The sequence below is a fragment of the Calypte anna genome, chromosome 7 (assembly GCF_003957555.1).
Source record: "Calypte anna isolate BGI_N300 chromosome 7, bCalAnn1_v1.p, whole genome shotgun sequence".
Classification (NCBI taxonomy): Eukaryota; Metazoa; Chordata; class Aves; order Apodiformes; family Trochilidae; genus Calypte; species Calypte anna.
Genome location: NC_044253.1, coordinates 24,029,830 through 24,042,727, shown reverse-complemented (window position 1 = coordinate 24,042,727; position 12,898 = coordinate 24,029,830). Strand labels below are relative to the sequence as shown.

Here is a 12,898-nt window from a genome sequence, read left to right as displayed (position 1 = left end):
TTGTTGTTTGTCTTCACAGTTAGTATTGCATTGTGTATTGTTTTATATTTCCTGATCAGCTGCATGAAGCTGTTCTGGCACCTTTGTTTAAACAAATCCATATTAAAGAGTGGCTTCCTATGTTTTGTCATTAAGATTAAGAATGTTGGGGGTATTCCCATATTTCTTACTTCAGGACTTCAATAGTGAGTGAATTTTGCAGTAGGTTTCAACAGGGCTATCAGCCATTTAAAAGCTTAAAAAAATTTGCCATAGATATCTGGTAATTGTACCATCTGTAAGGAAACCAAAATTTGAGACACTGCTTTGCTTTGAATATTGCTAACATAAAATGAAATAATAAAAAAAAAATCCGTAATGTAGTCCTCTCAAACTGTATTTTCATGACCCTTCAAAGGTTTCTGCAAAGACACATCACATGAGGTGTGGCCCTTAACTCTTAAGAGGCTTCTGCTATTTGAATAGAGCAAGTTTAAAAGACACAGATATATAAAATCCTATTTTTTTGTGTAAATTTAATTTTGGAATTAGTACTGTACTTGAGTGTTAGAATATTCAACAAAATAAGGCAAAAATTCTTTAAGGTATGAAGTTGAATAAAGCTGTTCATATTCAGACAATAAAAATTCTTATTTGAACATGAGAGGCCTATTTTCAGGAAGAGGGTGTTTTAAGCTTTTCTGTTGACAGATGTGAAATTAGAAGGATGTGGCAAACCTCTTGCTAGCTTCCACTGGCATTCACTGAGCTGACAGGTTGAGGTTAATGAAAAGTAGCTTCTAAATGTTTTTGAATATGTGAATGGATTCAACAAGACTTCTAGAGTTCCTGGAATGTTGTGTTTTTCATAAATATATACCTAATTTGGAATATTTCTGCTTATGTTGCATAATTCTTTTTATATATCAATTTTTGTGTAATTGATTTGCTACTTTTTGTTTGTCATCTTTCTTATTGACAGGTAGTCAATTGGCTTGAAGGACCTGGATCAGAACAGCTAAGAACCCAGTGGGGAATTGGTGATTCAATTAGAGCTTCACAAGCTTTGCAACAGAAACATGAAGAGATTGAGAGTCAGCACAGTGTGAGACTTCCTATGCTCTTTTCAAGTAGCAAAACACTTCTAAGTACAAGCAGTTACGAGCAGTGTGATTTGATTTAGTATCTAGTTTTGCACAGTGCCTTTTTCTATGGGTTACAGAGGAAAGTACCCAAGCAGTTTAAGAACTTAATATAGTTGTTACATGTTTTGTTTTCCAGTGTAGAAAAACACTGATTTCTAGCTATGCTTTTTCTTTTATTACGTTTCAGAAATTCTTAAATGTTCATGTTGAATTGGAGTAAACTTCCTTTTCCCTGCCAAAATGGCTGGGAAGTCTGTACTTGTCAGATGAATAAGTTAGTGGGTTTGTTTTCATGATACTACATTTAGAAGTAGCTGAAACTGACTTAGCAGTTTCGTTGATAAAGACTTAAGATACAGGTTATGTTGATAATGACATCTTGAAGAGATGGTTCAATCATGTCACTAGAAGTAACACCTAGATGGCCTCATGGGCGGCTTTTTGTAATAGCTTACCTATTGGCAAATGGTCTGTGTTTCAGCAGAGCATTTATAGATTTATAAACATTAGAAATTTGTTTAAAATTGGTTGAATTCTTCTTAGTTCAGTAGAATAGTTTGAATGGGAGTTTGCTGATAGCCATTAGGCATACCCTGTTATCTTCTCACCTTTGTGCAGGTTTTAAAAATTTTTATTTTTAATAGTATAGTACGTGCGCTAAAATGTAATAAGCACTTTTTGAGTTGATTTGAAATTAATGTTTTTTCCTCCTGGGTGAGATTTCATAATCAGTGTCCTAATCAAGGACATAGGTTTCTTTTTTAAAATTCGGTTGTTGATAAGTCTGCAGTTAGATGCATGCCACTTGGAAGAGAAATAGAATTATGTTTGGTATTTTAATGTTTTTCTTGTGTTTTAGGAGTGGTTTGCTGTTTATGTTGAGCTTAATCAGCAGATAGCAGCTCTTCTAAATGCAGGGGATGAGGAGGACCTTGTGGAACTGAAAGCATTGCAGCAACAGCTGAGTGATGTGTGTTACCGGCAGGCCAGTCAGCTAGAATTCAGGCAGAATCTATTACAAGCAGCACTTGAATTCCACAGTGTTGCTCAGGATGTAAGTTTTTCATTTTAACTTTCCTCAGGTTCCTGTAAATATATTACTGCCTTAGTATTATAAATGGTGAATGCAATGGAAAAAAAGTGAGGGGGAAGTATAATATCACTTGGAAAAGTGATATTTAACTTACTATATTTAATGGTCTTAATTTACTATAATTGTAACACCAAGGAGGTAAGTTCTTTTTTGTAGCAGAATGTGTAGAGGAATGGCCTGAGCATGTGTACACAGCCCCATGTTTGAGGCACTCAGGTGCTAATTACGAGGTGGGAGGCGTGAGCTTGTGTCAAGCCCACCTGTGTTAAGCCCCCGCCCAGTCAGGGTTTGCCTCAGCTGCACATGAGCAGGATTGGGGGGCCAGTAAAAGGGGAGCTTCCCAACACATGCTCAGCTCCCTCTGGAGCAGCCAGAGGAGGAGGTCAGCTGAGTCTGGAGCAGCCAGAGGAGGAGGTCAGCTGAGTCTGGAGCAGAAGCACTGAACAAGGCTGCCCAAGTCTGAAGGCAGCAAAACCGGAGCACTGACTGTGCACCTTGGTGAGAACACCTCTTTGACTTCGGAGCGCCATACCCCAAGAAAGGTTCCCCCGTCTGCACTTTTTTTTTTAAGGAGGCAAGTGCTTTCTAATGGGCCTTACATTTCAGTAGCTTTTAAAATACAATGGTTACCAATTTAAAAGGTTGCCTATTCCCCCTTCTCATTTTCCTTTTTTTTTTTTTTTTTTTTGTTTCTTTTAATTAAAGACATTTACATTATTTGAACCAAGATTAGTTGTTCTTTACATAGTTTTTTTTTCTTTTGAACTGGCATTTATTCCTTTCCTATACTTGTCTGAAAAAAAAAATCTCCACTTCCTCCCTGACCCTGTCTACAGACACGTGCTTTTGGAATTTTGTAGGCAGATTTCATTTTGACTTTGAATTCCAATAGATGCAAAGAGAGTTCTAGAATTACATTTCTGAACATGTAGAAGACTGCACACCTAATAATCTAAAGCCCAAAACTTCTTTTTAAATATGAATATTTGATTTACATTTCAGTTGTCTCAGCAATTGGATGGCTTACTAGGAATGTTGTGTGTAGATGTTGCACCAGCAGATGGAGCATCAATTCAACAAACTTTAAAACTACTGGAAGAGAAATTAAAAAGTGTTGGTAAGCAAAATATGTCTGCATTTCAGGTACCCACATTGTAATGAATGCATTACAGGAAAAAAACAGTAATCTCAACATTCCCTTTAAAAAAAGATAGTAGAAAAAACTTTTTTTCTGTGTCCTGGTTAAGTAATGCTCTTTCTAATTACCTCTGGCTTGCTTATGGTATATACTGTCAAGTAGTTTTATCTAGGAAAATGATCTAGGATTGTTTTCTTGATTGTTTTACATGTACATTGTATTTGTTATAAACCATTATCATGGATACCATGATGTCTAGACAAGCTAGACATCTAGAACTCTAGTAATGTGGAAATAGTGTAGATGATCAGCTTGTGTCCAGAGCTGATGCCTTGATTGTTATCCACTCACTATTAGAATGTTGTAATGAGTATTTTGCAGTAGCTTTAAATGTTATTAAATAGAACCGTTAAGGTTGTTGCACTATCAAGCATATAGAATGTTTCAGTTGGAAGGGACCTACAATATCTAGTCCGATATGTTGCAGACGAAAGAGCTTTGAAGCAAAATCAGATATGGTAGAAAGAGTTATGATTAGAATATAACAGTTTAAATAAACTGGAAACTGGAACTGTTTTCCTTTAGGAAAACAGATAGTGGAGCTGCCAAATAATAGATATAATATCAGATTTTAAGGGTTGGCATATTTCAATATAGAAAAATGGATCAGCTATATCAGATGCATTATAATTAAATATTCTGGGTATTGTGCAACTGTATAGATGAAAAATGTTAATTAGCTATTTATATAGTGAAAAGTCAATACTCACTGCCTGTTTTTATTTCTTTTTTTCATTATGGCTAGATCATAAAATAATGTAGCCATAGATCTTTGTTAATTTAAACAGATGCTCACTCAAGCTTAAAACTTGGAAAGGGTAGTGAAAGACTGGTAATATCCTTTTCAATTTTCAGCCTTCCATCAAAAAAGAACCCTTCCAGATTTTTAAGAGTTTCGTTGTCCTTTTTACTTTGTTTTTGGTTTGTTTGTTTTTTTTAAATTAGATTTAGGCTTACAAGGCTTACGTGAGAAAGGTCAAAGTCTTCTTGATCAGATCTCTAACCAGGCATCCTGGGCCTATGGAAAAGATGTGACTATTGAAAACAAAGAAAATGTAGACCATATCCAAGGAGTTATGGAAGATATGCAGCTTAGAAAACAAAGGTAATGACAGTTCTGTTCCTTAAGATGTAGTAGGGGTATTCTTAAATCTTCATTCGCAAAGCCAAGCCATGACAGTGGTATATTTACAGACAGAAGTTTTCCTGGCTAATCTGATGTAGCATACTCCTAAAACAAGTACTTCTGTATTTTGGTACTGGGCAAAGTATGAGTGCTTTCTTGTACTGGTAAATGCTCAAGATTTATATGTTCCTTTTATATGGAGTTAAGGAATGTGTGCAAGAGACATCTTGTTTATGTTACTAGTTGGAGATGGAAGGTGCACTAAAGCTTCAGTAATGATGATGGCTCCAGCTCTAAACTTATGAATTGGGTTATGTACAGACTTCTCGACCTCTACCTGCTGAGCGTGGTGTTTTCCCTCCTGAAGATAGGAAGGATGAGCTGTGTCAGGGGGACAGGGTGTAGCATAGAGGCAGAGTTCAGTTTTCAGGATTTCTTTTTTTATGATTTTTGAAGAAAGGGTGGGGAAGGAAGTTGTAGTGGGGAAAAAATGCTGGGGAGAGTTTAATTTTCAAGGATGGATTTTGCTATCATCCTCTTCCTCCAAGCCTTTCATTGATGATTTTTTTCTTAAAGGTGAAGTAGTGCTGGATTTGCTATAGTAGTGCCTTTTTTTTCTACTCGGCAATGGGAAAGAATCAGATGGTGTTGCTCATTATTACTGATGGAACTCCTGAAACAATAAAATACACTCCATAGAATGTGCCTGAACTTTGAGGGGAATGTCTGAACAAAGAGCTGCCTCTAGGGAACACCAAGGTCTAATGAGCATCAAGTTGCTCATTGCGGGGATTCATTCTAGCACCCACAAATGGTTTTCTTAGAGGGCTTTGATAACATTTAGGGAAGGTAGCCTTGTAAGTATGTATTCCGAATCTAATTTACTTGAGCAGCACTTGTGTTTAGAGGGACAGCTCCGAAGAGCTAGAGAGTACCATGTGCAATAATATGGCAGCTGGAATTCAGTATTGAAAAGAGAAATGCACATGGAAGAAGGAAAAGTTTTATATACGTAGTAATGGAGTCTGGATGAGCTTTTAAGTCAAAGATAAGTGTTGGGAAAATTTTGAAAATATTGCTTTATTGTTCAGTCGTATTGTGAGAAGCAAGTAGAATGCTTCACATTGTTTGGAGCAGAATGTAAAACTAAAAGGGAAGTGTCATTATGTCACTATATAGATTTGTAGCCCATTTGTGATTTAAGTGTTACACAATTCTTGTCCCTGAAAAGGGATATAGAGTTGTGAGAAATCAATTAGATCAAGAAGTCTATGAAATGTTCAGACAAAGGTATGAAGCAGCTTCCAGATGATAAATTATTAAACAAGGTCCTCCAGCCTGGACAAGAGAGAAAAAGAACAATAGGGACTACTATCTCTCAGTAGCATTTCATTGTAATTTTTTGATAACTTTTCCCAAATTCTGTTGAATGTTTCTCATTTATTTATATACACCTGTAGTATAATATTTGTTTCTATGAGCACTTTGCTACTTTAGCTAAGCTTTTGGAAGCCACAAACTTTTCCTGCATTATTAGAACAAATCCCTTTCTGTGTGTGTGTATCACAGCACTACAGGACATGTAGCAAAACATAGTATGATAATGAAATATTCTTTGAAAGTATTTATATTTGCAACCAGTTCGAAAAAAACCATATTAATGTATATCATATCTTGCATTCACTTATAGTGCTAACTGTTGTTGATGTTAGTCTTAATTCTTGCTCTCTGCTTAATAGGCTCTACTGAAGTGCAGTGATCATTATTCTAAATGTATTTTTTAGCTTTGCTCTCTCTGTGGAAAGAAAAGAATTTTCAATAATTTTTTTATTCTGACTAGAAAGAAATTACGACTGCTTAATTCAGAACAAGAGAATAAGTATTCATTCTTATATGAATTAGATTTTGAAATGCTTTCTGACAAGTTATAAAAAAGGGACATTATAATTTAACGACTTCATTGTTGCATCTTTAGATTTTTCTTTTTAGCTAAGATTTCATTAACCTCTTTTACACGGTTCCTATTTTCTTTGCCAAGAAAACTTTGTCACCAGCTCACAGCACCTTTCAGAATTATGACATATTTAAGCCAGCTTTCAGCCACACTTCAGTAAGAGCAGGTCTGTCTTAGCCGTGTAAGCCTCTGTGTGGCCTGCGAATCTTACTGGTGCAACAGGATAAGGAACCTGAAATGGCCTGGAAGCTGGAAGGCCTTGTATGTAGCTAAATACCTCTAGTATTACTATTTGTAGCATAGTTACACTGGGAATCTTGAGGAATGTGATTTCTTTGCTCAGTTTTATTTATTGCATGTTTCTTATTGTTATATGAGACATACTGCATTTTTGCCAAACTAAGCATCACACATGCTTTAATCACCTTTTCATGAACACTTGCATCTTGATGTTGACTGAAAACATTTCTGTAAAACGTGGCATGTATTGTGTCTGCTATGCCTGTGTTGGTGAGTCTACCTGTGCTATTGTTTAAGGTGTGAGGATATGGTGGATGTGCGGCGACTGAAGATGCTTCAGATGGTACAGTTATTTAAATGTGAAGAGGATGCTGCACAGGTATGGAAAGGCTACAGAATTTCATCATTCTGATGTTTTGTCGTCCACTGACTAGCTAATGGGCATTGATAGCTGTACAGTAATATTTTTGGCACTTAAAAAAATAAAGAATGTAGTGGTGACTGTAAATATCGTATTTAGTGATTTCATGCATGATCTAGTTTGATATCTTAACTTTTTTGCATATGAAAGTATGTGTTAGTATTGAAGGTGCTTCATTTTTCTGTATTAATTTTGGTTTAATTTACTAGTTTTACTCTTGTTTTTTAAGGCAGTGGAGTGGTTAAGTGAACTATTGGATGCTCTGCTAAAGACACACATCCGTTTGGGAGATGATGCTCAAGAAACAAAAGTTTTATTGGAGAAACATCGAAAATTTGTTGATGTTGCACAGGTGAAATTAATTATTTTTATAGCAATAATGTTGTCATGTTTCAGAAAATCTCCTAAATAAAATAAGTACTTGTATGGGCAATCTGTAACAGTTCTTACTCTAGTCTTAATGGGGATGGCCTCAGTGCTTGCATGAAGAAATCATGATTGCTGAAATTGGTGATGAGCCTAATGAGATTTTGAAGTTCCATCAACAATAGCAACACTGCAGTTCACTGCCTTAGTTCATTCTGCTTCACATATTGCAGCACAAACCACAAAACGCAATGTTCATATTGACTTTCTTTTAAATGACGTGTATCTCAGTCATTATCAAGATTTTTGAAGGCTGGCATTCAGAATACTGAAATACGGATGAGCCACTTTGTTTCATTCTCTTCTGTGCTGTACTTCATGAAAAAGCCTGTCTTTTGGTTGGTTTTCCAGATAGAGTTGACTGTTGGTGTATGATGGGCCTGCTTGTACAAAGATTTTTGGCACTAGCAGGTTTAGTGGTTGAACAGAACTGACAGTGTTGATTCTTCACTATTATAGCAAACAATGGATTCTGTTGTCCAAGAGTACTGAAATTCACTGAAGCCATGGAGCGTGTTTGCATGCATGTTTGGAGAATAGTCAAGCAGGTGCTGGGTACATGTGAAAGAATTTCACTTCAGAATAGAAAGCATAGAAGCTGGGCCTTTTTCAGATGTATGCTGCTTTTAGGAATGTCCAGTTCAGGCTTGCCTGTTAATAGATCTTTTCAAATTGCATCTGTTACACTGGAACTGGGTTTCTTCTTTGAATTACAACTGATGATGACCTGAGGGTAGTTTGCTGGTACAATGATGTGCCACAACACACCTGGATACTGGGTGACCACAAGCATAGTGGCAGTGAATGCAGAGACAGTCATCTTGGCAGTAGATATCAAGTATCCCCATAAGATCCAAGCAGCTATTTCATATTTTCAGCTCTGTTCTTTTGGCAGTATGAACAGTAGACAAGATTACTTCAAAATACTTTTAAGAGCAAAAGCAGTGCGTGGTGATTACAGTTTTATTCATATTTCAGCAGCATTTTCTGTTAGACCAGGTTAGTTCAATAGAATTTGTGGACCTAAACTGAGAAGGTTTCATAAAACTTTTCTGCTCTTGTTTTAAGCTGCTAATTAGCTCTCAAGTTAAATGCATATTTTTTATCTGTAGTTTTTTCCCATCCCCTTAAACTTTCAGAGTACTTATGATTATGGAAGACAGCTGCTGCAGGCAACTGTTGTCCTGTGCCAGTCCCTGCGATGTACTTCAAGGTCCTCAGGGGACACACTTCCAAGACTGAACAGAGTGTGGAAACAGTTTACAGTAACTTCAGAAGAAAGGGTGCACCGTCTGGAAACAGCTGTTGCATTTCATTCAAGTGCTGAAAAGGTAAGTGTTGTGTTTCTAAGAGGAAAAACTCTTTACCAGACTGTAAGCCAACAAAACGTAAGAAAAATGAAGTTGTCACTGTGTATTTTTTCCTTTGTAGAGAGGGAGAAGTGGAAGAAAATAGAGAACTGAGTGCTAGTAGTAGGTCTCAGTCCCATCTGGAAACACTTGGGTTCAGACTTTTTTAATCATGTTTTGTTCTCTGTCAGATACAGATTTCAGCTTTGAAACCACTTGTTAAGGTGCCTTTTGTAGAACAGAATAGAAGACTTCAATTTATGGGGGTCTACAACAATCAGTTAATTCAACTACTTGACCACTTCATAGCTGATCAAGTTAAAACGTGTTTTTCAGACAATTGTCCAAAAGCCTCTTTAAATGCTGACAGGCTTTTGGCATCAACTACCTCTTTCAGAAGCCTGTTCCAGTGTTTGACCAGCCTCTCAGTAAAGTCTTTCTTAATGTCCAGTCGTATCTTCCCCTGGTGTATCTTTGAACCATTGCTGTATAGCCTATCCCTAGGTACTGGGGAGAAGAGGTCAGCACCTCCCTCTTCACTTCCTCTCCTCAGGAAACTGTAGAGAGCAGTCAGGTCAACCCTCAGCCTCCTTTTCTTAATATTTGACAAGCCCAAAGTCCTCAGCCACTCCTCGTAGGATATGCCTTCCAGCCCTTTCACCTCCTCTGAGTATGTATATTCAAGGACATTTAACATCCTTCTTAACTTGTAGGGCCCAGAATGGCACACACAGTTCATGGTGAGGCTTTACCAGTGCTGAATACAGTGAGATAATGGTTTCTTCTGTTTTTATACAGTTGTCTTGCTGCAGGTTACTGGTTTTATGCATTTTATATTTGTTGATGCAATACTTTTTTGTTTCCTTTTAGAAGTAATGTGGAACATCCTAGCACAGCAGTGGTAGCCCTGAACTATCTTCTTAATTTAGCTTAATCTATATTTTCCTTTTATGAATTATATGAATATTTAATTTGATTGCTTATAAATGTGGCAATGAAGATGATGGAAGAGACAGTAAATGGTTTTTAAAAAAAAACACAAATTATCCTTATCTACTTTGTTCAGCATTTTCTTATTTTTTTAACAGATTTTGCAAGAATGTCCAGAGCAGCCTGAAGCTTTCAATGAAATGGAGCAATTTGATGAAATTGAAGCAGTTGGGAAATCACTGTTGGACAGACTAACAGTACCTGTAATTTATCCTGATGGGTATGCAATAAATTTCTATAATGCCTATTGAATATGATTTTGGGCAACTCAGTATGCAGAAGAATCCTTAATATTTATTGCTGTAATTAAAAGGGCAGTGTACTAATACTCATTAAAATTTTTTTCCCACCTTTTCACACAAAGTAGTGATGTCCAATTTGGAATATTCCAAAGACAAGTTTTTCTAAGGAGTGACTTTTCCACATTCAGTAATCATATTTATACTATCTTTACACAAGCAAAGAACCAGAAGTAGCAGAATGACCAGTCCCAACCTCTTCTCTCTAAAAAGATAATAATTTTCAATCACAGTATTTTGAGTTAGTTCAATTAGAAGTCTCAAGTCAGTACATTGAAGGTACATTTCATTTATTTGACAAATGAAATAGTACTTCCCTTGTGAGCAGCACATACTAATTTTTCAAACTGGGGACTGTCTTTGAGGTACAAAAGCAAACTGAATTTGCAGTCTCTGCCATAATAAAACTCTGTTCTCTGTTCAGAAAATATACATGTCCATTGTGGTTCTGATCTTTTTTATTTAATTTTTTTTTCTTCCCTCTGCACTTTCAGTATTGTATTGGAAAATACTACAGGATTCTATAACTATGAGGGGAAAAACAAAACCCAAAAGCACTCAAAGAGGGTGTTATGTTTACTGAAGTATTTTGGTATAGCGTTCCATTTCTGAAATCTTTAGCATCTGTGCTTTGTAACTGGGTTTGATACTTGTTCTTCTGAAATTTATCTGTTCAAATCCTTGTTTTGCTGATGACTTGGTTAGTGATTACCCTAACATTTCAACTGTTCTTTTGTTGTATTCGAATGGGAGAAATCAACTTAAACAGCCATGTGTTCTTTTCAGTTTGAGAGACAGATGATGTAATTTGACAGCACATGGCTGACTTGACATACACAGAATCCTTCAATAATGTAGCAATTCTGTAACCACACAGTTCATGTGTAGACAGACTTCCTTGATTGTCATTGTACTCAAAACTGCCAGATTGACTTGGGCTGGTTAGCCGGAGAACAGCACTAAAAATAGTGTTAGGAAGCATCAGTTGCACTTACAGAACAGTGCTTTGCTGTTGAGAGGGTCTTTTGGGTATAAAAGGGTCGTGTAGTATTTGTAATTGTCATCAGGATCTGCTGTCAGGTCTCACCATGGAGTCTTCAAAGACTTAAAGGTGGCTTTTATATTTGAATTTCATTCTTTTTTACTGGTAACTTTTTGTGTTTTGTTTTTTGTTTTGTTTCCTTGGTTTTTAGGTCTGAGCAGTATTTTGGGAGCCCAAGTGATATGGCTTCTGCAGCAGAACACATTAGAGAGAAGATGAAGCTGGTTAGCCTGAAAAAGCAGCAGCTGACACAACCAGAAGCCACTACTGCAGAGAGCTAATAATGACCTTTATCTATGAATTCCTAGTAAGACTTCACTTTGTAATCCAGCATGTTGTTTGCATATTACAGAATTTGGCATAATATATTGAAACGCATTTTACAGCTGTTATAAGTCTCATCTTTTTTTCAAAGTAAATATTCTCAGCATCTTAACACTGTACATCTATCAAGCCATAATTATTTAACATGCTATGAAACCATAGATTCCAAGTATCTTATGAAAAGGAACTGTAAACTTTGCACTGAGATTTGCTGTAAAGCTTTACCTGACCTGTCAGCTGCTGCTTAGTTAAACAGCTGATGTAAGCTCTGAATGGTGCTAATGGAAGTGTCAGGAGTTCCACATTATGAAGTTGTAGTTCTTTGCTTTCCCCTGTGCCCAGGTGATGTGGTAATTTTAGGCTGTAGGTAAAGTTCCTACAGTGTAGACAGTGGTGACCTTATAATTTTAATTTGAAATTTTTTTTTAAAAGATCATTTATTGTGTCAGTATGCAACCTGCCCATCAAATCTTTGATATATCAAATTCATTAAACAGATGTTTTCCTATTTGTACTGATAATGTATTAAAAGCTGTTTGTGCTTAATAAAAATAATCTTTTTAAAATCTAACATAAATTTGTTGTGGTCTCTGTTCCCAAATGTCACTGGTGTTATTTTTTGTGTTGAATGGCAGTAAAAATCATCACTCCTCCAATATATTTACAAAGTGTGTATAATGTTTCTTATGAAATACTTTTTAACACACTCTAGGGGAAGTGCTCTTGAACTATTATTAATAGAAGTGAGAATCTATATAATTTATTTCCTTTTGGGTAGTGATACTTACACAGCAGTATGTGTATAAGTCAATCTTCATTATTAATTTTGTTCCTACATAAGATTGGTACAGATCTCATGTGCTTTATTTCTACATCTTATTTCCCTTTGAATGGAGAATCTTAAATAATGTGAATATCCCTGCTAGTACCTATGGGATTAAAGACTGTCATTTAATAAAAAATTAACATGAAGTTCCAAACAAGTTAAAACCATGAGATTGGTAAAAAATTAAATTTATTGTGAAAAGGGAATTGGTTTGAAGCGTAATGAGCTATGTTCATAATTTCGTGAACTTCTTACTCTTCAAGATTTAATCTGCAACTATTTAAATATGTTCACTGGAAGATGGTGTGGTTTCTGACTGGTGTAGGATACTCCGTGAAGCAAATCAATGTAGGTCCAACTACCTTATTTTATCTCACTTTTTCTCCATTCTTTTCTTATTCTATGTTTTCTCTGCAGGCTTTGTTGAGGGACCTGTAATTCAAAAATATTTACTTATCTGTCACAGTTTTTCCTCATTTTTTCCAT

The 12,898-nt window shown here is 36.0% G+C and overlaps 1 protein-coding gene across 8 annotated transcripts in view; it reads left to right on the top strand.

The window, feature by feature from the left end:
• SESTD1 (SEC14 and spectrin domain containing 1) overlaps window positions 1-12,157 on the top strand; it is a 45,251-nt gene extending 33,094 nt beyond the window's left edge. For all 8 annotated transcript variants that reach the window (XM_030454458.1, XM_030454465.1, XM_030454459.1 and 5 more), the window contains 9 exons: window positions 962-1,084; window positions 1,984-2,178; window positions 3,220-3,334; window positions 4,361-4,520; window positions 7,033-7,114; window positions 7,386-7,508; window positions 8,722-8,913; window positions 10,020-10,141; window positions 11,414-12,157. In XM_030454458.1, coding sequence (XP_030310318.1) covers window positions 962-1,084; window positions 1,984-2,178; window positions 3,220-3,334; window positions 4,361-4,520; window positions 7,033-7,114; window positions 7,386-7,508; window positions 8,722-8,913; window positions 10,020-10,141; window positions 11,414-11,543 — 1,242 coding nt within the window. In that variant the 3' untranslated portion in view covers window positions 11,544-12,157. The remainder of the gene's footprint in view (window positions 1-961; window positions 1,085-1,983; window positions 2,179-3,219; window positions 3,335-4,360; window positions 4,521-7,032; window positions 7,115-7,385; window positions 7,509-8,721; window positions 8,914-10,019; window positions 10,142-11,413) is intronic.
• The last annotated feature ends 741 nt before the right edge of the window (window positions 12,158-12,898 follow it).